The sequence below is a fragment of the Podarcis tiliguerta genome (assembly GCF_965153285.1).
Source record: "Podarcis tiliguerta genome assembly, chromosome: 5".
Lineage (NCBI taxonomy): Eukaryota > Metazoa > Chordata > Lepidosauria > Squamata > Lacertidae > Podarcis > Podarcis tiliguerta.
This window is the reverse complement of record NC_139538.1, coordinates 34,825,133-34,851,829: the sequence shown is the minus strand read 5'-3', so window position 1 is coordinate 34,851,829 and position 26,697 is coordinate 34,825,133. Positions and strand designations below refer to the sequence as shown.

The 26,697-nt window shown below is 43.7% G+C and overlaps 2 protein-coding genes across 3 annotated transcripts in view; one reads left to right on the top strand and one right to left on the bottom strand.

Annotated features, from left to right (window-relative positions):
• Positions 1-9,372, top strand: MTERF4 (mitochondrial transcription termination factor 4). 2 transcript variants are annotated; one of them, XM_083443097.1, is made up of 5 exons: positions 1-109; positions 1,990-2,500; positions 4,283-4,467; positions 5,763-6,116; positions 8,592-9,372. In XM_083443097.1, exons 1-4 carry the CDS (start codon positions 74-76, stop codon positions 6,114-6,116), a joined length of 1,086 nt encoding a protein of 361 aa, XP_083299223.1. In that variant the 5' UTR covers positions 1-73; the 3' UTR covers positions 8,592-9,372. The 2 variants fall into 2 exon arrangements, with proteins under 2 accessions (XP_083299223.1, XP_083299224.1); XM_083443098.1 differs by lacking the exons at positions 1-109; positions 8,592-9,372 and adding an exon at positions 299-799 and having other exon boundaries at positions 5,763-6,443.
• The window catches only part of SNED1 (sushi, nidogen and EGF like domains 1), a 71,263-nt gene continuing 50,935 nt past the window's right edge, over positions 6,370-26,697 (bottom strand). Inside the window, exons 19-33 of the mRNA XM_083443075.1 lie at positions 26,275-26,388; positions 24,891-25,004; positions 24,590-24,703; positions 23,045-23,341; positions 19,669-19,852; positions 18,156-18,268; positions 17,134-17,412; positions 15,831-15,975; positions 15,617-15,699; positions 15,424-15,525; positions 13,000-13,116; positions 11,269-11,356; positions 10,580-10,663; positions 10,236-10,266; positions 6,370-8,762 (exon numbers count right to left, since the gene is read on the bottom strand). Of these exons, the coding sequence (XP_083299201.1) occupies positions 10,245-10,266; positions 10,580-10,663; positions 11,269-11,356; positions 13,000-13,116; positions 15,424-15,525; positions 15,617-15,699; positions 15,831-15,975; positions 17,134-17,412; positions 18,156-18,268; positions 19,669-19,852; positions 23,045-23,341; positions 24,590-24,703; positions 24,891-25,004; positions 26,275-26,388 (1,856 nt within the window). The 3' untranslated portion in view covers positions 6,370-8,762; positions 10,236-10,244. The remainder of the gene's footprint in view (positions 8,763-10,235; positions 10,267-10,579; positions 10,664-11,268; positions 11,357-12,999; positions 13,117-15,423; positions 15,526-15,616; positions 15,700-15,830; positions 15,976-17,133; positions 17,413-18,155; positions 18,269-19,668; positions 19,853-23,044; positions 23,342-24,589; positions 24,704-24,890; positions 25,005-26,274; positions 26,389-26,697) is intronic.

The following is a 26,697-nucleotide window of genomic DNA, read 5'->3' as shown; positions in this document are numbered from 1 at the left end:
TCCGAGGGGGGAGGCGTTTGCCCGAACACCTTCCTCCTCTGAGCGCCTCGCGCCGGAGAGGAAACTTCGCAAGATGAGGGGCGCGCAGCTGGGGCGCTTCTGCGCGCAGGTAGGGAGGAGTCTTGGCGGCAGGGCTTGGCTGGGCCGGTAGAGCTCTGGCCCCGAGGCGACGCGCCCTCGCGGGAAACCCAGGCCCACCAGCACCAGCTTCTTCGCCGCCCCGTGGCGGATGTGCGAGAGACTCCCAGCTTCACGGTGGGAGACAGCCTAGACGGAGTGGAGCCCAAGCGTTACCTCTGCGCGTTGAGCCTCGCGTTCGTGGTAGCAGGCCGACACGCGAGATACACGCGTGTTCTTGTGCCTGCAGCCTGGCTCGTTCCTGCCCTTGCAGAGGCTTTTCTGGCACGGCTCTCATTAGAGTCCGTGGCGCTTTGCCCACTTCTCTTTCCAAACGCCTCTTTAGAATTATTATTATTTTATTTATTATACATTTGCTTATTGTATACCGCCTTTCCTCTGACAGAGACTCAAGGTGGCTTACAGATAAAATAAGAACAGCTAAATGTTGATTGGCAAGTAAAGAGGGGGGGAAAGTGCATAAAAGAATAATTTCTTGGATGCAAAGATCCAGGTTTGGGGCAAGTACTGTTTGGTGAGAGAACCCCAGCAGAGATCCCAAAATATGCAGCAAATATGATAGGAATTGTAGTCCAGCAACGTCTGGGGGGAGCAATGGTTTCCCACCCCTGAAGTAAATAACAGCACTTTAATCACTGAATCATTGCAACAAGGGTGTATAGTAAGTTGGTATTGGTACCCCCATGTTACCTGTGGGGGTAGGATGGCAGCAAGAGAGAACAGTTTGCCTGAAAGGGCTTCTAGTCAATTAATGGCAACTTAGAGAGTCCGCCTTTCCTTTTCTGGTTGTGTGTTTTGGTTTGTTTGTGTTGCTTGAAATTTGATGTTTATGTTATTATAAGCTTAAGCTTCCAAGTAAACTTGGTGAAAAAAGATGGGACGTACAAGCTTTTAAATGGATAAGTAATAGATTAGTTTTCACTGTTATACCCTCCTAAGGTATGCTTAGTGTTTCGTATGTGAATGGCTATCCTAAACTTAATTGGTAGAAGTAAGTTCCACCAAGTAAAATAGGACTTACTCCCAGGTGTATACATCCATAGTATTTTCTTAATTTGGAAAAAATGGCCATGTCTTTAACAATACAGTAGTTAATATAGTTTAGAATTGCCAGTCTGTAACTATGAATTGGAGGTTTGGAAACTACCTTTTTAAACCATCTTCAGCTAACATTGTTGTAAATGGATTAAAATACATTTAGTCCGCACTGTGATTTTGAGAGCATACTACTTTAGGGGATAGTGAGAGCTGCTTTGAAACTGGTGCTTTGCAAGTGTTGGCTAACAAATGATCTGAGATGGATCAGCAGTGTAAGATTCATTGTATTTGTTACTTATACCAGACCGGATTGAGTTTTGTATATAGTAATCCATGACCCCTTTTATGATTATAAATCAATATTATTATTTGTCTTCATGGTGCTTGTGGGCATCACTGTAATGCAAACATTGACAGAGTAAATGACCACCATGGACTCATACTACTAGTCTGATGGCTTGAAAAACTTGTTAGAATGACTGTGTGGTTTCATTTTTGCAAGGATGCTTTGGTCCCCTAGTTCTGATGCCTACAGTTTTCTGAACAACACAATACAGTGGTACCTCTGGATGCGAACAGCATCCGTTCCGGAGCCCCGTTCGCATCCTGAAGTGAACGCAACCCGCTTCTGCGCATGCGTGACATCATTTTGAGCATCTGTGCAGAAGCGAGCGGCGAAAACCGGAAGTAGCGTGTTCCATTACTTCTGGGTCGCCGCGGAGTGCAACCCAAAAATGCTCAACCTGAAGTAACTTTAACTCGAGGTATGACTGTAATTTATAATATATTAAAATTTGTTGTCTGTTCCTTTAGGTCTTGAAGAAGCACAAATTTGTCCCCTTTGCCTGTCACTCTATCCAATTGTCTTATCTGAAGGCATCACCACTTGCCCTTCTATGCTCTCTTCAACACCTGGGCTGCAGATTGACTGGCACCAGTTCTTCTGGACAAAGTGAAGCAAATATGTCCCATGGAAGCTGTAAAACAGAGACCAATGAAGCCTCTCAGAAGCTTCTAGAGACTCTTGCTACTTCCCAAGTAGAGCCAGAGATTCCAGCTGATTCAGATCTCCTGAAGCTGGGGAAGGTGGCAGATCCATTCTTGGACATGGGGCTAAGCCCTGCTCAGATAACACACTTGTTCAGCTTGCAGCCATATGCACCTCCTCAGCTCAGGTTGGCTGTAGTTTCAGAGCTCCTTCTTCTGGGTTTAAGCACAGATGCCACACTAAATGTCTTACAGAAGAGCCCTGAATTGCTGGGAATGTCATCAAAGCATATAAAGGACCGTGCAGATCTGCTGAGGAGGCTGGCGTTCAAGGAAGGTAATGCTTTCTCTGTGCTATGCAATGAGTGGAACATCTGTACTGAATTGTGTGCTGTGGGCCATGCTGGATTTTTGTAACCCTGTTTGGGGCCTGTAAGCATTATCTTTAACTCTTCTGGTGGGCATTATATGGAATAAATGACAGAAAATCTGATCTCTAGGAAAGGGTGCAAATTAAGTTGCGCATGCAGTGATAGGAACCATGGCTCCATTACATTGATAGAAATATATGTTCATCAATCACTTTATACATCACAGATTTAGGTGGTCTTTTAAAGAAGATTAGATCCAGCTGTGAAAGTTTGGCCCACAATTGTAGGTGGAATGTAAAGGGCAAATCTGCATCTCCAGGTGCTCCCAGATGCTACAAATACAGCAGAAAAGGGAAAGTTTGAAACTGAATTGCAGATTTTAAAAGTGCTTGCATAAAACTTGGGTTAGAAAAGGATGTAAAAGCATAATTTTTCCTTTCAGGCTTTCTTCTAGTCCTCCAAATTTGTTTTATATGAAAAAGTTGTATTTCTCCATCTAAAGAATTCCTTCTGTATTGTTAATCATTGTTTCATTTCCTTTTTCATTTGCTCCTCAGTGTTTCCTTTATTCCTGCATTGTGCAGTTGCAGTACATACACATGCAAATGCACAAAGTTCTGCACAATAAATAATGAGCCAGACATATACTCTGGAAACATTTTTAGCCTGAAGGAGTGGGTGGCTGTATGTATAACAGGTACACAGGGAGTACGGATGATACCCAGCTCTACCTCTCTTTTAAATCAGAACCAGTGAAGGCGGTGAAGGTCCTGTGTGAGTGCCTGGAGGCGGTTGGAGGATGGATGGCGGCTAACAGATTGAGGTTGAATCCTGACAAGACAGAAGTACTGTTTTGGGGGGACAGGAGGCGGGCAGGTGTGGAGGATTCCCTGGTCCTGAATGGGGTAACTGTGCCCCTGAAGGACCAGGTGCGCAGCCTGGGAGTCATTTTGGACTCACAGCTGTCCATGGAGGGACAGGTCAAATCTGTATCCAGGGCAGCTGTTTACCAGCTCCATCTGGTACGTAGGCTGAGACCCTACCTGCCCGCAGACTGTCTCGCCAGAGTGGTGCATGCTCTAGTTATCTCCCGCTTGGACTACTGCAATGCGCTCTACGTGGGGCTACCTTTGAAGGTGACCCGGAAACTACAACTAATCCAGAATGCGGCAGCTAGACTGGTGACTGGGAGCGGCCGCCGAGACCATATAACACCGGTCTTGAAAGACCTACATTGGCTCCCAGTACGTTTCCGAGCACAATTCAAAGTGTTGGTGCTGACCTTTAAAGCCCTAAACGGCCTCGGTCCAGTATATCTGAAGGAGCATCTCCTCCCCCATCGTTTTGCCCGGACACTGAGGTCCAGCTCCGAGGGCCTTCTGGCGGTTCCCTCACTGCGAGAGGCCAAGTTACAGGGAACCAGGCAGAGGGCCTTCTCGGTAGTGGCACCCGCCCTGTGGAACGCCCTCCCAGCAGATGTCAAAGAGATAAACAACTACCTGACATTCAGAAGACATCTGAAGGCAGCCCTGTTCAGGGAAGTTTTTAATATGTGACATTTTAGTGTATTTTTCATCTTTGTTGGAAGCCGCCCAGAGTGGGCGGGGTACAAATAATAAATAATAATAATAATAATAATAATAATAATAATAATAATAATAATAATTTTATTTTATTACTGAGGAGCAAACCAAAAAGGTAAGCCTAGGGTATGATTGTTTATGTCTTTTTCCTCTTTATTTTAACAGTGGGCCTTAACCATATGGCAATTCATTTCCCAAGAATTTTTACGTTGCCACAAAAGAGAATTGAGGTCGTAGAGAATCTCCTCAAAGAAAAATGCCTTTTCTCTGTGCAGCAGATATCAAAAATTCTGCAAACATGCCCAAATATTTTGCTGGAGGAGCTAGGTGATGTGGAATACAAATTCCAGGTAATGTATGCTGCATTATATTTTCAGAAATTCATAATAGACAATTTCTATATATCAAATATATAGTGTCAGTGCACATTCCCAGAGTGGATTAGCTGGTAGGCTTCCAGTCACAGTAGATCCCACTCACAGATCTTGCAAAGACCAAATATATGCTTTAGCAGGGAGTTTCCATAGAACTCATTTTTTAAAGGTAAAGGTACCCCTGCCCGTACGGGCCAGTTTTGACAGACTCTAGGGTTGTGCGCCCATCTCACTCAAAGAGGCCGGGGGCCAGCGCTGTCCGGAGACACTTCCGGGTCACGTGGCGAGCGTGACATCGCTGCTCTGGCAAGCCAGAGCCGCACACGCAAACGCCGTTTACCTTCCCACTAGTAAGCGGTCCCTATTTATCTACTTGTACCCGGGAGTGCTTTTGAACTGCTAGGTTGGCAGGCGCTGGGACCGAACGACGGGAGTGCACCCCGCCGTGGGGATTCGAACCGCCGACCTTTCGATCGGCAAGCCCTAGGCACTGAGGCTTTTACCCACAGCGCCACCCGCGTCCCTCATTTTTTAGGGCTTTAAAAATAAGATCTTTTCTTTCCCCTCTTCCAAATACCGATATAGATAATAGAAGCTAGAATAAACTTTGCTTTTGTGCTTCCTATTCCATTGATTTGTTTCTAGAATATCTCATGTGGGCCCTGAGAAATGTAACATTTGACTTTCCTCTGCTATCTTATGGACATGCTTTTGAATTTATTGCATTAAAGGCTGTGACTTCATATTTTTGGGTCACATCAAGCAACAGTTGTTTGCTTGCACAACATAAGCCTGTTTGTGCAATGACATTTCAGGGTTTCCCCTCCTGCAGCTCCCATGCACCCTGGGATCTGTTTGACCCACTCAAGATCTGGGAGGGGTTGCTGGGCTGCAAGGGGAAGAAACCATTTTGCAGACGCACACTCCTCCATGCTGTGCTGTATCTCACTCTTAGTTTTGTATGGAATTTCTCTGGATGGCTACTCTTGTCTCAACCTTTGTTGCCACAACTGCTTCTTAAGGACTTCAGATGTTTTTTCCAGTTTTAGGAGGGAAACATTATGGAATCCAATGGCACTGGTGTTAGTGAACTAGTAACCTCCTTGATTTGACTATAAAGGCAGGAAAAGAGGCACAGTAGAGAAGCAAAGGTAAAGATCCCGAAACACGTTTAGCCAAATAATAAACCCTTTCCATCCCTTGGTTCACAGTCTAGTATCGAATATTGATAATAGCTTATTCAAAGTTTGATTCCTTCTTCTTTTTCTCAGTTTGCTTATTTCAGGATGGGGATTAAACACAGAGAAATCGTGAATTCTGGTTTGTTCCAAGCATCACTGGCTGAGATAAAAAACCGGGTTATTTTCTTGGAGCGGTTGGGACTCTTTCAAACTCCTGACAAGAAAGGACAGACCCAGGTTGTCAACCCCAAACTGAAAAGCATAATCAGAGCTTCTGAAAGTGACTTTATAGAAAAAATGGCCTGTTCCTCATTGGAAGAGTATAATATATTTAAGAAATTGCTGACCCGTGAAGAAGAACGAAGGCGGAAAGAGGAGGAAGCGGCAGAGAAAAACGATCTCTCAGATTCAGAGAGTGATGGCGAAGGGTCTGATTCAGACTAAGTACATAAAATTTAAAAATCTCTGAAGTTTGGTACTGGTATAATCTTGTTTACGTCTAGAATTGGCTTGAACATTGGGGAATGAAAATGCATCAGTTGTGTAAAAATGAGAGGTAGTGGTCAATAAGGGTAAAGTAATAGCAAACAGGTTTGCTGGTTGTTGGTGGCTGACAACTGCTAAAATTGTTGGTAAAGGAACAGGATTTTGGTAGCCAACTGGCGTCCTCACGTATTCTTAAAGAAAGCAGACTAGCTTTTAAATAAATTGTATTTTAATCTAAAATGCAAAACAAAATAACTTTGACAGAATAAAATCTTTTTTAGTTTATTGCTGCATTATATATGCCTCAATCTGGCTATAAAATACTGACTTGATACAGACTGTTCTACTTTAGACTGTGCCTGGGGGGGAAACCAGTGTTGCTGTGCGGCAGACAAGAAACCGGCTTTGAAGACCTCTCACTATCTTTGTCAATTTACTGGGCCTGGAAAAATGTGCTATTTAGCTGACGGGATTACTAACCCTTTCCTCCCCCACCCCCTTTTTTGCACCTTGGAAGCTGTATTTTTAACAGTGAGATTGCCTTCATGCGCCCTCAAGCCAATTAAACTGAAGCAGTTGGAATTTAAGTGCTTGTAAGTAAGACCGGAGACAAAACGTTGTAGCACATGGAGTGCTTCTGTTCAGTATTCCACCTCTTCATTCCAATTCTCCCCTCCCATCAGCATTGTGTGGCCTCATGGCTGTTTTGGGGTTCTGTCCATTTTTAGTTGCCGTCCCCCCCATATGATTTTATTTTTTGTACTTTTCCAAACCATGAAGTCCCCCCCCAAAGCCTGGTGCTGTTTTGGCTACATAAGCTGCTCACAACCTGAACATCAGAAACAGGGCATGATAAATTCTCTACTTGCTAATGAAACATGAAAATGCATATTTTCTCAATGCCTAGGTTCATTGTGGCAGTACATGATTGGCTGCTCAGACAAATCAGTGCTTAAAATGCTAGAAAAGCTTAAAATGTAGTTTTAACACTACTCCGACAATGCAATCTGTGGTCCTTTGGTGTTGTGTCTACTCCTGCTAATCTATACCAGCTAGGCCTTCTTAAAAGTTCTCCTTTTCTTCTACTGCTCTTGAAGAAGCCTTCCCTGAATGAGAAATCCAGATTTCTATTTCTTTTCATAAAACAGGGCAAATTACAGAACATCCAACTAAAATGCTGCAATTTGCAATGGAGAGAGTTTGGAGATCTTGTATTAGTCATATTAAGTATATGATTTTCTCTTACAGCCCATGCCTTTTGAGAAGGTCTGTAGTGAAAAATGCAATTTCTGTGGGGAGGGGGATCCTTTAGCTAATACTGCTGCAAAACTTATGTAAATAATTGGAATAAACCTAAATGTTTATTGGTTCCAGTGAGTCCTCCTCGTAGAGGCTATCCTTTTGTGATATCTGTGGAAAGGGCCTTTTCCTGCTGGGAATGGTTAGTGCTATCTTTTGCTGAAGAAACTATATTTACAACTCTTTAAGGCTGCCAGGATTAGCTTTCTAGGGAACAAGGCTGCTCCCCCCCCCTTTTTTTTTTTTCCTTTTTTGCAATTGCCGAATGGGCTGCCAGAGAGCTACCAGCACTTACAGGAATAATAATAGGTAAACTGTAATTGAACCTCTGGCTGTATTAATTTATAAAATATACAGTGTATGTATATTAAACACAATTTTATATTTAGTCATACAAACTCGCAAATCTAGGAAATATTGAGGCTCCTTGAGTAGCTGGCCATTCTTGGGAGCTGTAGCAATTGAACATCTGGGAAGAAGGAAGAAATGCTCTGCTATTTTTCCTCCATTGGCATCACAATCTTGACTTAAACAGGAAAGCAATCTATTTACCCTTCATAGAGTGGTTAGAAGGGTTTTCAACTTTTTTAATTATTAAGGCATGGCAATTTCTAATCACTTTATGGAATAGCATGTCCACAGGCTGAATAACTAAAAGCCTGTTTGATCTGTTGTTGAAAATGGATATAGACTTCTAGCTTCTGCAGCCCTTTCCCCACTGCACTAGAAAAACTTTTGAAATGCAAGTAATTTGTTAGCAATAAAAAGGCACCGCAGTAGCTGGCTGTCAGATTTGTTGCTTTTCATTAACTAATCTTGCAAAGGGAAAAACAAAGGAAAAGAACCTAGTGTTTTTTAAAAGACACACTGTTTGCAAATGGGAGTCTTTTAGACTTGTGATTAGCTTTGGACATCAAATTTTATGCCAGGGAGGTTCTCCTTTTGGTTATAATCCAGAACATTTGTTTCAGGGCTTGTTTTTCTTTTAAGGTAGTCCAGTGGCCACAGATTATATAACCAGTATCTCCATCACTGGTGAAACTTTAGGCTCTGCCCTTGCGGCAAGTGGCCCATAATAGACTTCAATCCTGAGAGAGACTTTTCTAACATGTCACTCATCTTGTATAAATTCAGGTGCTATGAAGAAAGGTAAGCGGACCCTTATAATCCTGCCAAAGAGAGAGGGATATGGCTATTTGGTGAACACCTCCTGAACAAGGCAAAGGAAGACAAGTCCATAGTTCTTGCTGGAGGGTCTCTCCTTTTTTCCAATCCAGTTAGAAGAAATGTTGAGTGTTCTGGAACCTACAAAGGAAAAATAAAACACGACAGCTAGCACTTAGATTATGTGTGCATGCATAAAACACAGGTACAAAGATTCTTTTCTTCCTCCATTTCACTGCTAAAAAGTTTATTTCACTTGTGTTAAAAAGTTAACAAGCAGATTTACTGCTTATTCATATTTACACTGAACTCTTTAGTAAAATGTCAAAGTTCCACTGGTGAGCAGATCCTTGATATTCCTACAGCAAGGAGAATCCTGGTGAGGAATTCTGTTGGTATAGCTTTGGGATCCATTAATGAATTTTTTTATGGAGGGTAGAGAGACACAGTCTCACTGAAAGAGCTTTGAAAGAAATACTGCTTTCAATGAGCAGAATCAAAGAACGCTGAAGGCTGCTTCTGACATTTCATTTCTCAGCATGTGTAGGGAAGCAGGCAGAAAACTGGTTGACAATTATCTTTGTAATGTAGAAAGATCGGACTTAAGTGCCAGATATGTATAAACACTCTTGAGGTGAAATTTTCTGAGATTGTCACTTTGTCATGTCTGAGCCTTCTGGTGCTAAAGACGCTCAGCATCTGCTTGGAATAAAAGATCAGGGTGCGGTTTTCTTTATCTCACTTACACCTTTCATGAAATCTACCGTGGTAGTCAATAATCACTGCCACTTTTCCTTTAGTAGCAAGCTACCTACCCATCAATATTTTGAAGTTTTCTGCCAGCAAAGAGACTGCTCCACCATAGATGGAGCAAGATCCAGTTGCTCAGCCCTGCTCACCTCAGTAGGCCTGTGACCTTGTGACACCAAGGAAAAATAAAGAATGATGGGGCGGGGTGGGGGGGGGGGGCAGATTGTTGCCTGATCTACAGTGGTGCCTCGCAAGATGAAATGAATTCGTTCTGCGAGTTTTTTCGTCTTGTGAATTTTTTCGTCTTGCGAAGCACCACTGTGTATTGACGGTTTCCCATAGGAATGCATTGGTGGTTTTTTAAAAAAGGCGCAAGACGTTTTCGTCTTGCAAAGCAAGCCCATAGGGAAATCCGTCTTGCGAAGCAACTCAGAAAACGAAAAACTCTTTCGTCTTGCGAATTTTTCGTCTTCCGAGGCATTCGTCTTGTGAGGTACCACTGTACATAAATAAAGCATTTGTTCACCATTATGATGCAGTTAGAGAACACCCACAATATCCTCAGCCGTGGGAACTTTTCAAAAGGAATTTGCTACAGGTAGGATAAAGGATATGCCCCACCAAGCAAGCTTCTAGATAACTTGTTCCTTACAAGACCCCTAACTCTAGCAGGGCTGGGGAAGCTATGGTCCTCTGCTATTGTTAAGACTTCAGCTCCCATCAGCTCCAGCCAGCAAGGTCAATGCTCAGGAGTTTTAGCCAGCTACTGAAGAGCCACAGATTCCTCAACCCTGTTCTGTGGTTTATCCAGCACAGAGGTGTATGGAGCCCTCATTCCCTATATTTTCCTGCAAAGATACTTACTGTATGGCTTCAGTGTCTGTTACTTTGTTTTCTGAAACAAACAAGAGAACGTTAAATCTATAAAACATTCCAACATACTCTGCTTGTTCTGAATGCTACTTTGCTCCAGCAGCATGTTGGGCAATGGCAGCAGAATTAAAGTAGCAATAATACTGACTGAGTAAATAAATGATCACAGATTTAAACACTCCAGCGGTCTAAACAACCCATAAGTTAACATCAAGATTAGATGGTTGCTGCTAACCTAAACCATCAGTAATGTCAGAAATTGGGAGTTGGATATTGCATTCCAAGGGTTTTCCCCACAGCTATGACTTCCCACAAAGCCACCAACATTCCTTTACCTGCTGTGTGCCTTATTTGAAACAGTGCTCTCACAGCTCTCCTTGTAGCAGACATCCTGGTGCACTTTGTAGATCCTCTTGTATCTACCACAACAGCAAATGCAAGTTAAGAGTAGGAATGATGAAAAGTCTGCTTGGCCACAATTGAATAGTATGTTGGTTGTGAACCTCTCACATAGCTTGGACCTCCCTAATTTCCACCAACATTCCTACTTTGAGAGAGAATCCTCCAGCACTAAATGGACATTTGTATATCCTCAAGTTCCTATCTTCCTCCAAGTGCCCGCCCCTCCAAAACCACCAGCAGCCAAATTATGAGTTCCTCACCATTCCCTGAGCTGCTCACCATTTGCATCATTCATGATCTATCACATCTTAGAAGTTGCACAGCAATCACATTCTGCAACCATTTGTGTATGTCTGCACTACAAACTTCAGTTGGCTTACTGTCCGTGTTTATTCCTGCCTCCTCTCTAGGATCTTAGAAACCATTTTTTGGATAGAACAGGGAATATTTAATTCACAAAATTCTTTGTATTTTCAGATGTTCTTGTACTTTTAAATTATATTCCTGTGTATGGGGATTAATAGCAGGACAACAAAAATGGAATGTACAAGGCCCTATCTATCAAAATGGGACTGACAGCTAATTTGATCTCTGAATTAATGTTCTGTGAGACAGTACTTACAGATAATGACAGACACCTCCTTCCCAGACTGGAAAGGATTTGGTTTCTGAGTAAAGCCGAGTACAAGACTGAGGCACCTTCTTGCAGGCTGAAGAGAGAAATTGGCATGGTTAGGGAAGGAGGGAGGACTATAATAAGCACAGAGAGATATTTCAAGTCCAATTTCTAAGCATTGTTAAATGTTCCTATTATTCAAAGGCGGGTTGACTTAGAACTAATGCCTTCTAAATACATTCCTACCCCAAGTGCTGGTGAGTGAAGGGAGATCAGCAGACCCATTAAACCAACAATTTGGAAGGAGAGAGCACTATATTCCCATAACCAAAGAAATCTTGATGTCTTCAGTAAGCGCCAGAAGTTCAACAGGGAAGAGGCCTCTCTCAGCTAAACTGGAAGGGAGCTCCATAAAACTGGGCCCTCCATCCTGAACACATGGCTCCTTGTAGATACAAGCTGTGCATCTGAGCCACAGGGGACCACTAGCAGCGACCCCTTCAAAGACCTCAGTGATCAAGCAGGAATCTAAGGGATCAGGCAGTCCCTGAGTTACCCTACACTCAAGTTGCTAAGGGACTTGTAAATTAATAACGAACCTCGAAACTGTTCCCAGTATCCTATGGACAGCCAGCCCAACCTTTTGAGCTCTGAAGTTATCTGCTTGCAGTGGTCTCTCCTCATCAACATAAATAGTGTAAGAATAGCCAACTAGAAACCAGGGAGCATAAGAGTACTCTCCCATCCTTTGGTTTCCAGCAACTGCTATTCAGAAGCATTGCTGCCTCTAGCTGTGGAGCATAGCCATCATGCCTAGTAGCATAGCTGCCAACTCCCTGGGTGCCTGAGCACCCACAAAATTCCCCATGAAGGGGCTGGGCACCCACATATTTTTGTGCCAGGGTCATTCATGCTGCATGGCACCCACGGCCCTGGGCACCCACGGCAGGGGGGCCAAGCTGACACTCCTGTCTAGCAGCCACTGATAGCCCTCTCCTCCATGAATTTCTCTAGTTCTCTTTTACAGCCATCCAAGTTGGTGGCCACCACTGCCTCCTGGGGGAGCAAGCTCTGTCGTTTGACTATGCACTGCACGAAGTGTTTTCTTTTATCAACAGCCTGGGTGCAGCGTTTTGCACTAGCTAGAGCCTCCAGAACAGGCCCAAGGTAGTGCATTGTGATAATTGAGCTTTGATGTTACCATTGCATGAGTTACTGTGGCCTGACTAACCCTGTCCACAAACAGCTGTAGCTGTCATGCCAGCTGTAGCTGGTAAAAGGCACTCCTAGCCACTGAGGCAACCAGAGCGTCCAGACAAAGATGGACCCAGAAGCACCCCAAAACCCAGAACTCCATCCAGAATAGGCAACTGGCCGGTCTCCCAGATACAGGAACCACCAACCCACAGTGCCTTTCTATGGCATACACACTGGGAAAATGAGGGTTGCCCACTTGGCTGAAGAGTGTAAAGTCTGGAATCAGAGTTGCTCTTCTACTTGCAGTAGAGCAGGAACAACTGGGTGCTACTAATATTCACATGTTTTTAGTTGTTTTTAAAATTTTAACTTTTCTATTTTTAACTGTATTATTTTATCACTTCACCGTTTGATGCCCTGGGCTCCTTTAGGAGGAAGGTCAAGATTGACTAAACAATTAAAAATCATCCACATCTGGAAGCATCCATAGTATCATACCGTTAGGAGAGTCCAGAGAAACCTGTATTGTTCTTAACTCACCTAGTTCACATTGTCTGCCCTTGAATCCAGGATTGCAATCGCAGTGATAAGACTCTGGGCCAGCAACACAGGTCCCCCCGTTTTGGCAGAAGTTTATGGAACAGTTCTGCTTGCCATCTGGTGATGAAAGGGATGATGATAATAATAATAATAATAATAATAATAATAATAATAATAATAATAGTAGTAGTAGTAGTAGTATTTATACCCTGCCCTCCCCGGCCAGGGCCAGGCTCAGGGCGGCTAACACCAATATTATATAAATTACAATAAATAAATAAATTACAAATATAAATTACAATAAAACGTGATAGAGAAGAACAACAACAAACAATTAAAATACAGCTTAAAATACAGCCTCATTTTAGTAGTAGCCCATAAATCAAGACCATAAAGGGAGATATTCACCCGAGCCAGCTATCCATGCTGGTCCTACATGGGCCAGCAAAAAAGCCAAGGGAAAATTTATATGGCTGCATAAAGGAAGATATCCTGGAATTTGCACTCAACAGTTAAAGCGTGCATCAATAGTACTTCCAGGCAACAGGCAGAGTATGTTAGGAAGGAAAACGGGAGCTAGCATTCAGATTCGAGAGTAGGTGAATCAAAGGCAAGTTGCTTAGCTTTCTTCACAGTTACTTGCAAGTATGTCTGTCCTGTGTACAGGAGTGAGCCATGGGATCCTGCAGGGGCTGGGAAACTCCTTGGATGGTTCATTATTATGTCAAATCTTTAGGTGAGGGTGGGAATTGTCAACATTTACTGTAGCCAACCATGCAAGTGCCCAAGCTGGGATCATGAGTTAGTCCAAGCCAGAGAACAACCTTGTATATGACTAGTTTGCCCACATGCTAGTTGGAAAAAAGCAGGAGTAAAGAAAAGTGTTTGAGAAAGTAAAAAGTCATTTGCGTGCACACACACTTCTATTGTTTTTTTTAAACAATACAAAACCTGTTTGCTAGAGGTGAAAAGTGCAATGTAATGTACACATCAAAAGGAACAATCCCTAGTTCTTAGTTACTGGAAAGATTCTCCCCTTGCTCCAGCTAAAACTTAGGACTGTCTGTGAAGGGTCCCCAAGATAACCTGTCACCTAAGAGACAATTTTCTTGCAGAAAAAAACAGTATTCAAGAAGTGCACTTTATTGTTAATGACAAATACATGTGCACATCCTTACATGTGTCTCTATTAAAACAGAAGCTTATTACAGTTTAACAGGCTATGCATAATTTTATCTTGCTGTTCCTTTCTATATCCCTGTGAACGTCACTACTGATCAGACATGGCCCGTTTTTTGTTCAATTTGTTAGTGTAGTTTATGGTCCACATGACATCCCATCAGGGTATATACAGAGACCAATACTCAATCCCGGTTCATATCGTTCAGGATTACACATACAGCAGCAAGATATCCTCCTTTAACCTCCTTAGTGTTATGCCTACAAAAATGTTCTAGACAATATATATATATTTGGATTGAGTAGTAGTAAGATCATGGTCCACTGTTCAATTCACAAGAGCCTGCTCATCAGTGAGATCCTATCAAAGAACACTAGACTAGACTGACTGGTGGTTTAAGTAGCAGTGAGAGTATATGACAAATAATAAAAAGGAGAGAAGTTCTATCTCTAGCTGGGCTCATCCAGCAATTACTATTTCTTTAGAACAAGAGAGTACAGTGGTGCCCCGCAAGACGAATGCCTCGCAAGACGGAAAACCCGCTAGACGAAAGGGTTTTCCGTTTTGGAGGTGCTTCGCAAAACGAATTTGCTATGGGCTTGCTTCGCAAGACGAAATTGTCTTGCGAGTTCCTGCGGGTTTTTTCCCCCTCCCCCCCTTTTTCCCAAGCCGCTAAGCCGCTTAACAGCTGATCGCTAAGCTGCTTAACAGCTGATCGCTAAGTCACTTAACAGCTGATCGCTAAGCCGCTTATCAGCTGATCCACTAAGCCCGCTAAGCCGCTAATAGCCTTTTAGCAGCTAAGCCGCTAATCCCTTAAACCTTTAATAGCCGCTAATAGCCACTAAACCGCTAATAGCGCTAATCCGCTAATGGGCTTGCTTCGCAAGACGAAAAAAACCGCAAGACGAAGAGACTCGCGGAACGGATTCTTTTCGTCTTGCGAGGCACCACTGTAATCCTAATTATTATCACAACAAAGCTATTTCCCCCCTAAAGCAATAAGTGCCTGTTCCTTGAGGAGTTTCTCCGGTGGAAGGTGGATAGCAACCCATTTGTGGAATTCCCCTGTTGCAAACATTGTTATTCTTTTGGTGCCAGGCAAAGATGCTATCCCAGGCTTTTAAGTGTATTTTCATTTTTTAGCGGACTTATATTTTATTTGTGCATTTTATTTGTGTAGCCTTGTACCATCTTTGACTTCTGGATTATTCCAGAGATGCTCATTATCTCTTTAAACTTACTTTCCCTCTTGCTGTTCTCAGGTTCTGAGAGGTGCAGTGCCTGGCTGACCTGTTTGGTTGATTCCTCCCCATTTTCTTCCACTTTCATGGGAGCCTCAGGTTCTAGAAAAGGAAGCCAACAATACCTTAGCCTGAGGATTAGTGCGCCGCTAGGAGACAAAGAATACAAGTAGGGAGGATGAAGGGCACTTACGTGTTCTCACAGTGACAGATCTACTGGGCAAGTTGCTGAATTTAGTGGTGATCCTCCCTCTGCCATCCACTAGCTCTGTAAACCTTTAAAAAGAAAAACACTTGGACGTTCCCATACAGTGTCAGCTGAACTGACATACTCAGATTTCAGCACCTCATGAGTCACAGTGTGTAATCTGTTTCGTTTTGCATGGCAACTGAGCCCCATTCTTTACCTAGGTGCTTGTGAGGGTTCCTCAGGGGCATTGTGATCAGCAAGCAGACGCAGTTCTGGCACGAATGCCGGGGGGACCCGGTTTCTCAGCACACGGGGATGCCCTGTTTGGCTCCAGCGCCTTTCTGGGGTGCCATCCTTCTGCACTGCAGACCAGAGAAGATTATGTTTTACTGGGACTGGGTGAATCATGCCAGCTTAATACAACTACACCAACTCCTTCTCCAGGTACAATTTAGGGTACGTCTATTGACCTATAAGGGATGCGGGTGGCGCTGTGGGTTAAACCACAGAGCCTAGGACTTGCCGATCAGAAGGTCGGCGGTTCGAATCCCCGCAATGGGGTGAGCTCCCATTGCTTGGTCCCTGCTCCTGCCAACCTAGCAGTTCAAAAGCATGTCAAAGTGCAAGTAGATAAATAGGTACCGCTCTGGTGGGAAGGTAAACAGAGTTTCTGTGAGCTGCTCTGGTTCGCAAGAAGCGGCTTAGTCATGCTGGCCACATGACCCAGAAGCTGTACGCCGGCTCTCTCAGCCAGTAAAGCGAGATGAACACTGCAACCCCAGAGTCGGCCACGACTGGACCTAATGGTCAGGGGTCCCTTTACCTTTACCAATTGACCTATAAAGCCCTAAATGGCTTAGGACTCAAGTACCTCAGGGATTGCCTCTTTACACTTGAACTTGCTAACATAATAAGATCTGCCTTGGAGGCCCCTCTCCAGCTGGATCTCCTACTCCCTTAAAAAATATTTACAGCAGTGGTTGTGTAGATATGATTAGGCTTTGGTGCGGTGGTGGTGGTAGTTTTATTTCTCAATGACCCTGCTCCCACACCAACAAAATAGCAGGCAGCACAGTGCTGGGAATGGGTTAAGTCCTCTGAAGGTCACAATTCTAATTGGATTCAGCCCTCTTCCTTGGCTGATTTTGTTGTTGAAAAACCACAATTTACTTGCTCTCTTAATATCTGCAAGGATATTAAATTCAAAATGAGCAAAAGCAAGGGGGGTGTTAAAGAGGACCTTTCTAATTTTGTAATCAACTGTTTCTTGCTCACTCACATATCCCCAGGGCAGCAGCATGTAAAATGGATATTCTCTGCTCTCGCTTAGAAAATTCCTCATCACAGAGAACATTATCTTTTGCTGTGGATGGATCTCTCTCTCTTCCTCATGATATGATGATATGTTGAATATGCATGCTGACATCCTAAGAGGCTAGGGCCCACATAATGTCATATTACAAAAGAAACAAAAGGCTTGCAGGAAGCTATGAACATAGGGAATGGGAGGCTGGACTTACAGGCCGTAATGTACAGGTGGGCAGGCTCGCTAGTTACTTGTCCTTGATCTGTGTTTTGAACAGCCATCACTGATAAGCGATATCTTTGACCTGGGTTCAGGTCACGCACTGTGTAGGAAGATAGCTTCCCATTGGGCACGTAGCGGCTCTTCACACTTTGACTGGTGGTGACATTGATGATGTAACCTTCCACTGTGCCAACCAGGGGCTGTTCCCAGACCATCTGAACAGAGGTGGCTGTGACTCTGGATGCCGTGAGGTTTCTAGGAGGAAGAGGTCCTGTTCAGGGAGAAGGAGGAAGATCAATGTGGAATTCCTTTCAATTGCCCTTTATTCTTCTCATCCACTGGGCAGTTGAAACAAGGGGCAGGGAGCCCTTGGAGGCAAAACTGTTCTCTTTCCACCATGCTTTCTCAAATGGTTAAACAAAGGTGCCCTCTTAGGCTGCTGCAAGCCTCTGGGTGGCTCAGTTGTTATTTGGCCATTGGGATTCTACCAGGAAACAGGCATTGCGTTCCCAGAGAAGAAAGAGAAACTGTTCAGAGACATGGGGACAAAGGAGGGACTGTCATAGGCACTATCCAAAGGATGCCTGTAACAGCTCTGCAGAGAGAAAAAACCCTCTACCATAGAACTGCTAGTTGCACTTGCAAAAGGAAGTTTCCAGATTTAGCAGGTACCTCCTTAAAGCGCTTCAAAAATCTAGCAAAAAAAGTTTGATAGTTGCAGTTGTGCAATATTAAATATAAAATGGACATATACACACATGGAAAAGAGCTTTTCAGTTATTCTGAACATATATTAATGAAAAGTAGTATGGTACATAGCCTTATAGGAGTTTGTTGTTAAATAGGACTCTTGTACCTGACTCTCCCTTAAGCATTTTGAGCTCCAACTCTGAACCTAATGCTCAGGCCAAGTACGATTCACCACAGGGGAAAAAGTGCTTTTAAAAAGTTGGTTAGTGGGCAATAAAGGTGGGGTGGCAAGAAGCAAGTTGGAGAATTTTCTATCAAACTCACGTGTCCACACGTAGACGGGTGCAGTAGCAAAGCTCTCAGTGGGATGGTCTTCTGCACTGAGGCCACTCAAGGTCCACATATGAATAAGATACTTCTGCCCTGGCTGAAGGTCCCTGTTGGAAGATTAGATACGCTGGGTAAGTCTCAGTCAGATGCTACGATTTGGGAACAAAGAACAAGCTTATTGACTGCTGCTGAGTCAGAGACTTGCATAAACTACCCACTCAGATAGAAATGTGAACAAATATCTACTGCACACAGAGAGCTGTTGAATGCATGAGGCAAATACCTGAAAGCAATGTCAATTCCAAATTCCTTTCCGTCCCATCTGAGCCTCAAATTCTTTCTAATTGAAGAGTCTCAAGTTATACCTCAGAACTCAGGGCAATGAAACAAGCTGGGAGATGGCTTGAACGCAAGTGGAAGACAACACTGGTGAGGGCTCATCATCTAGCCTAACAGCAGCAGTGAAGGCAGCAAAGAAGCCATATATTGCTGCCTCCACTGCATCCTCACTATGCCATCTGGCAGAGCTTTTCCAGATAGTACAGTCTGGCCCAAAGGAAGTAGCAGAACCGACAGTAGCTCACTGTGACTTGTTTGCAAAGCATTTTGAGGATAAAATCAATTGACTCCGCTGTTAGAACAGATGAATCTCAAGAGGTGCCCAGAGTACAGTCTAGTCTTGTTATGGTGAATGTGTTTCATGTGGTAAGGCTCAAGGATCTGGACAAGGTGTGTGGATCCATCAGGGTGACCACTTGTACTCTGGACCCTTGTCCCTCTTGGCTGATAAAAAAAGTAGCAGCTGCCTGGGCCAGAGAGGTGATTAATGCCTCCTTGCAAAAGGGGGTGGTCCCTGCCTGCTTGAAGGTGGCCGTGGTAAAATCTTAAGTCATTACTGACCAGTTGGCACTATCCCTTTCTTGGTTAAGGTTATTGAGCAGGTGGTCACAGACCTGATCCAGGCGCTTTTGGAGGAAACTGATTTTCTAGATCCAGTTCAATCGGGGTTTAGGCCTGGTTTTGGCACAGAAACTGCTTGGTCACCCTTTTTGATTATTACCTCTTCTGAAGACGGTTTGGAAACTTCAGCTGGTGCAAAATTCAGCAGCCAGGTTGCTCAGCAGGTTGCTCAGACAGTTTGAGCATTATAACACCAATCCTGGCTTGATTGCATGGGCTGCTGATTAGTTTCCAGGCCCAATTCAAAGTGCTGGTTTTGACCTATAAAGCCTTAAATGGCTCAGGACCACAATGGAAACCAAGGGAAGGGAGAGTGCTCTTGTACTCAGTCCTGCTTGTGGGTTTCCTACAGGCATCTGGTTGGCCACTGTGAGAACAGGATGCTGGGCTAGATAGGCCAATGGCCGAATCCAGCAGGGTCTTTTTATGTTCTTCATTGCCTCCCAGCACCACTGACTGACTAAGTAACAAGCCACCACCTGACCTGCTTTCATTCACCATCACCTCCCTCCCTCCACCCCCAGGAATTCTCTTGCTTCTTGCTCACCAGAATGTGTATTTTGTCACTGTATTGTTTAACTCCACAGCACGATCCTCCACATCATCTGGCTGCCGTATGGACACACGCACCTTGCTGACCGTGGCGTACTTGAGCCTGTGGAGAGCCCATTGCACAGTAATGGTTGTGGCAGTCACATTGGCAATTTCAAATCCCTCCACTGGGTGAGGTCCTGGCAAGATGAGAGAGGGGAAACGCAGGAGGCGGTTACGACTCACCCCACTTGACAGTGACACACTCACTCGATCCTCGTGGGTGAGCCCTGCCCTGCTGGAGGCCTCCTCCTCATCTCAGTAGTTTCCTACAGAAGAAAAGCGTCAGTCTGGGCTTTCTGGCAGGACTTCTACAGCAGAGGGCTCCCTCCCTTACTGGGAGTATAGGACATGGCATCTTGCAACCTCATGGGACCCTTCTTTGCATTCAAGGGTCACCCATAAGACACCATATGGCACAGTCACTTAGTAAAGTTGGTGTTGCGTAGTGGTTAGTGTTAAGGGTAGGGCCTGGGAGACCATGGTTCAAATCCCCGCTCAGCCACAAAGCTCACTAGGTGATAGAACCATAGAGTTGATGTTGGACCAGTTATAGTTTCCCTGGGTTGCTGTGAGTATAAAATGGAGGAGAACCATGCATGCCACCTTGAGCTCCTTAGCCCACATGGCATGGATGGCAATGCCTAGGAAGGGTGAGTTATGCAGCAGAATCCAATACAGCTAATCCCTGCCTAAAAGAGCTTTAATGCCAAATCACACAGAGGATTAGCATAGCCAGGATAAACCTACAATTTATAGAAACCACAGAATGCCCCAGACATCAAGGTAGGCTCTCTCAGTAGACACAGCCACCATACGTATTCAAAGCATGATTTCTTCTATTAACAGGCTCCATGTAACCTCATAGTGGTGAGGGAGATGAAGGGCTTGCTATGTATGAACCATGTACAGCGTCTGGCTTGTTCTTGACTGGTAACAGCAAGATGTTCCTGTGAATACGCTAAGTGATTTGCCAAACTGAGATCTGCCGATGTGGTGTTAACCAGCTGATTGCCCAAGAGCATTAAAAAAAAGCTTGATGGTATAAATCTGTGAACTAAGGCTCTGTCCAGATGGGCAGCTTCCTGTGTGGCCAACTTAATGCTGTAGGACTAAAGCAGAAGTGAGTAGGAAAGTAGTTAAAAGCAAAGGGTGCTAATTAGTATGGGAGTAACACGCTATAGAAGGAGTTAGAAGGCTACAGAGGATTGCATATGGCAAATCTACAGCACTATTTCCTATAAATTATCTGTGCACCAGGATTCAGTCAGTGTCACTCAACCAATCCTGCTAGTTCCATCATGTGAAACAGTACAATCCCCATCCCATCAAGGTTGACAAAGTGGCATAACTGACATGGGGGAGAAACTACACTTTAGGCATATGGAAATGCCTAAAGTAATGGATTGTTACAGGCTAAACTGATGATGGACAACTACCAGTGAAGCCTTTTCCATATAATTCTTAAAGGATTACAAAGCAGCAAAAGTCTCTGATGGTGAATGATGGCAGACTCTCAGCTCCCTCAACAGTTCATGGGATATACACATGTTACAGTAAGGAGGTTTTAAGCAGGCTTCCTCAACCTTGGCCCTCCTGATGTTTTGAGACTTCAATTCCCATCATCCCTGACCACTGGTCCTGCTAGCTAGGGATCATGGGAGTTGTAGGCCAAAAACATATGGACGGCCGAGGTTGAAGAAGCCTGGTTTTAAGCATAATGTGTGCTCTGTATTAAAGGCTTCCAACTTCAGCTGGTTGACAAGAAATATGTACAGCACAATAGAAGAAAAGATTGGCGCAATGGTCTATCTGGTCCTTTTGAAACAGTGAGCATCACTAACAAATTCAAAGTAAAATAATAACAGTTATGCAATAAATCTACCCTCAGGGTGGTTTCTTTCTTCTTTCTGGCTTTGTCAGTTCATGCCCTTGAGGCAGAGATATTTTCCCTCCTCTAGGAAAAAAAGTCTATTGTTTGCAACATCTCTCAGGGCAGTCTCATTACCTAATATAAAATTTCTGCTTCACCTCTCCTTTTGCTTTTAATCATTATCTTGTTGCAGGTTATAAGAGCATAAAATCCTCTTCTTTCATCAGGTTTCAATATACTGTCTTTCAATTTTACTGAATGCTCCTTGCATGTTTTGTTAAAGTCTAGAGAGGCGTTGGGGGGGGGGGAAGCATTCAGTAAAATTGAAAGGGGGGGGGGGAGAGAGAGTGCAAGCAGATCTTCCCCAAGATCATTTGTCATTTTGTTGGCATCTGTTTTCCCTACCAAAAAAAGAAATTCAATCATACTCTCTGATTAGATGGAATTTCCCTTGCCCGCCAGGACTCCACTTTGAGCAAATATACATTCCAAACGAGCATCACTGTTAAATACAGGAATTATCCACTGTTGTGATTCCACTATATTTTTTATTCCTTTTCTTAGAAATTCTATGCTTAAAAAAAATAAATAAAAAGCCAGCTACTACATATAGTTCAGAGACCACTACTGATGGCTTTGCGAAGAAAGCTAGGCATAGAGTGCTATCAAGGAACAAGCACTTTAACACCTTGTTGGGGGCATTTCAAACACCACTAGAAAAACCCAAATACCCACCATCTATTAGTGGTCTGAAGATCTTATGTCCATTTTGACATCAACAACCTCATTTGGACACCAATTTCAATGGCTTATATAAATGCATATGTTTAAATAAGTCTGATGCATCATTCTTAACTTTTTAATGGATTGTTGGCTTCTTCATGTTAATGGGAATGGATATTGCATTTCCCCCTTCATTTTTTCCTCCTTCTTCCTTTTACAATATTTGCTATGCACCTAAAGCAAAATCCAAGCAATTTAGCCTCTTCTGGACTCTATTACATCATTATACTTAAAGGATTAGTAGACACTGAGAAACAAGATGTTCTTCTACAAATGTTTCTCGAGTGACAATTGTGTGGGGTGTGGCAATTGTTTTGTTTCGGAGATGCAACTTCCACTACATATTTCTTTTTAACAGCAACTTTTACTTCTATAGATGCCACTGCAGGAGAACAAGTACCGGGGGTGGAGGAGTGGAAATTCATGGGTGCAGGCCAATGTTTTTGTGTTTTGAATATATAATCTTAATTTGTTGTGTGACAGCAATGACACCGGATTGGTAGGGAAGAAACTCCTCTTATAAACAAAAGACATTGTGCTCTGTTGTTCCATATCGCTTGGGAAACGTGCTGTGTGCCTCTATGGGTCTGAAAGAGACCTGCAAACACAGTTGCCTCACTGCTGGAGCCAGGCATTTCTGCACCCACCACTCTATCCCGCTGAATGAGCTACTCACTAGTACGAGTGACGAGCATGACGGGCCTGCTGATATCATTCTTGTTGTTCGATTTGCGTTTGACTGAAAAGACAGAAATATTGTAGGCTTTGCCGGAGGCTAGTGCCCGCAAATGGTGGGCAGCACGGCTTCGGTCCACATAATCAGTCCAGCGGTAAGAGCCGTCGAAGGATACGTACGTCACGGCGTAGCCATCAATCATTTGCTTGGCAGCCGGGTCCATGGGAGGGCGCCAAGAGATTGTCAGCCCTGTCTCCTCCACCTTTTCCACCTTTAATGACGTTGGTGGCAGCAGCTCTTCAGGGTGTCAATGCAAATGAAAGAAAAGGAAGCATAATACATGTTAACAAACAGAATTATTGCCCTCCCTCATCTCATTGTCGTATTTTTCATACAAGAGGAAGCAGGTAAGGCAGCCTTCCCCAATCTTGGGTCTCCAGTTGCTGTTGGATTCCAACCCCCATCATTCCCACCCAGCGTGATCAAGAATGATGGGAACTGAAGTCCAATAATACCTGGGGACCCAAGGTTGGGGAATGAATAGTTTATGATTAATATAAACTTAATATATTAAGGCAAGACTGGCAGAATGCTAGCGTTAAACATGCTGTGTTTCAAATATGGAATTCTGAACTGCATTAACTTTCATAACTTTTTTGAGGGGATAGTGAGTATGCAGATCTGCAAAGAGAATCCACATCACATGGTGCATTATGAGCACAACAGATAGGAATGTGCTCATCTACTTTGCCACAGTGGGAACAAGTTCTTGATAAGCATTCATACTGGGTAGTAATGCTACAGCAAGGTTCTGTGGGTCCTTGGCTCCCATTAGTTTACTCATTTGACTCTTAAGATCTAGCACTGGATCCTTGAATGATATTCTCTTCTGGTTTCAGTTCAGTTCAACTGGACAAGAATCACCAAAGTAACCCAACGTTCAACAAACATATATGAAGCCCTTCACAGCTTGGGACCGGTTTACTTCTGGGATTGCCTTACACCATATATGCCCATTCAGCTGATTTGATCTGTGAAACTGGCAGTGTTAAGGTGCCATGTAATACTTGTTCTGCATTTGTAAGAAATTGGTCTTTTCATGTGGCATCACCTACTACACTTTAGAAATCCCTGACTACTGACATCTGGCAGGCACCTTCACTTTATTCTTTTCTTTTCGGTGCCTGATGAAAACATTTTTTGTTTAGAAAAAATAGAAGTTGCATGTTTAGACATATAGAAGTTGCATGTGTTTTAGTTCTTTTAAGCTGATGCTGATTTTAATCACCTTCTGAATAGGTTTGCTTTGTGTTTTGTAAAATACAATGTCGGTTTCAATGTTGTGTTTTTCTTCCTTTTCTTTTGTAGTTTACTACTGTTATTTATAACATATAAAAAGTGATGTTATTCATTTTGAAAAACTCAATTAAAAAACCCAACCTATTTTAAAAGGATTTTATTGCCTGCTATATATCTACCATTTTCTGGGATCAGCATGGTTAGCAATGACTCTATTTCAGACAACTATGGAAATGGCTTTTTTACCTTTCTCACAGTTGTTGCCAGTATAGCCCACTTTGCAGGTACAGATGTGAGATCCGTTACTGGGCAGGCAGTAGCCTCTGCTCCCACAGGGGTTGGAGAAACAGGGGTCACTAGCTGGGGAAGAAGTGCAAAACGAACAGTTCAGAACAGTGGTTCTTCAAGACAGTGCAGGCTCCCTTAGGAAAATATGTCAGGAGAGGATCAGACTAAATACTGTCCCCCCCCCCACATCTACCTTTCCTAAAAGGCTACTAAGAACCTTTGCATGTACTACGTGTGCTCCCATTCTATATCAGCTTACCTATTTCACAATGGTAGCCAAAGAAGCCCTCTGGGCAGACACACAGGTAGGAGCCACTGTAATTTTCGCAATCTCCTCCGTTCCGACAAGGGTTTGATTCACAGGCATCCACTTCTGGAGGGCATAAATACACTCACTCAGATATCTGTAGGAGGTGTCACATGGAATTAAGAGGATGACTCTGCATCTGGTGGAGAATCCCTTGCAAAGATGCCTGCTGTAGTACAGTGCATTAGCTCCACATGAAAACCCTCCCTGGGGCCATCCATCTGCACAGTATATTAATCTCCCCGGTAAATAAGAAATCAGCAGAAATTCAAGATAGATGGTGGCATGTTTCCTTAAGCCTGTCTGATTGCTGCTTACATGCAGCACCAAACCATTTACTTCTGAGTTACAGAATTTCCTGTTCAAGATTTTGCATACCTCTTATTAGACCATAGCCACTCACTACAGATGAGTTGCTTCCATGGGGAGACCTTGGCTGCGTACACCTATCTACAACATTAGCCACAATCTATATCTAAGTAAAGGTAAAGGGACCCCTGACCATTAGGTCCAGTCATGACTGACTCTGGGGTTGCGGTGCTCATCTCACTTTACTGGCCAAGGGAGCCGGCGTACAGCTTCTGGGTCATGTGGCCAGCATGACTAAGCCGCTTCTGGCGAACCAGAGCAGTGCATGGAAACACCGCTTACCTTCCCGCTGGAGCGGTACCTATCTACTTGCACTTTGACGTGCTTTCGAACTGCTAGGTTGGCAGGAGCAGGGACTGAGCAACGGGAGCTCACCCCGTCGTGGGGATTCGAAGCACCGACCTTTTGATCGGCAAGTCCTAGGCTCTGTGGTTTAACCCACAGCGCCACCCGCGTCCCTATCTATGCTGTATCTATTCTATCATGAAAAGCAGCATTTGGATGTTTCCCCCGCAAGCCAGCTTTGATCTGAATTGAGGAAAAGAACAACCTTGCTATTTTTTAAAGTTGATAATGTGTATTAGCCAGCTAGTGCATGACACCATGCCATCTGAAACCTTCTGAGTTAGAAAGGTCTTTAAATAGCATTTTCTATGGGTTAGAGCAATGTTAACTTCCGTATGACTACTGTTATGTCCACATAGGCTGTGAGGCTCACACAGCCTATGGCAGCTGAATTGGTTAAAGAAAATAACTCAGGTTTTCCAAGAATAACCTCTTCCAAAGCTTTGCCTTTGAACCTGAACTGTTACCAGTATTAAGAAATTTATACTAAAAGAAAGTGGGATATGTTAGTACCAGTGGAACAGATGGAGCAGTTTAAGGATATTTGGGAGATTCCAGTGATCTTGAATTGCTAGTAGGAAGTAGTGATAGAAGTTCCAAGAAGGGTCAACAGACTATTTACCCGTTTCACACTGAGTTCCAATGAAACCCTCAGGACAATGACAGGCAAAGGATGCTGGTCGATCTGTGCAGGTCCCACCATTCTTGCATGGATCAGACAGGCATTCATCAATCTCTGTAGAGAATGCAGAAGGGAGAGGGGGAGCAGTACAGTGACTTCATCAGCACAACAACACTATCAAAGGTAGAAAACCAGCAGTAATGGGGTAGAAAGTGGAGAACTTTATGTTTTTCTTCCTCGTCTTAAACTCGGTTGTGGCAAAACAGTTTTAATTCTGCAAAAATAGTGGGGCAGGAAGAGGGGAGAAGCAAGATAATTTTAACTCTTGGCAGCTGTAGCTATATGATGGTGTAAGTGTTGTTTACAGTACATTAATTAATATTTATTTTTGCAAAGAGCAATGGGGTTGCAGGGAGGTTTGAT

Coding starts and splice junctions, on each gene's coding strand:
- MTERF4 (XM_083443097.1), top strand. CDS start 74: ATGAGGGGCGCGCAGCTGGGGCGCTTCTGCGCGCAG. Junction 2,501..4,282: donor GAGGCTGGCGTTCAAGGAAG/GTAATGCTTTCT, acceptor TTATTTTAACAG/TGGGCCTTAACCATATGGCA. Junction 4,468..5,762: donor ATGTGGAATACAAATTCCAG/GTAATGTATGCT, acceptor TCTTTTTCTCAG/TTTGCTTATTTCAGGATGGG.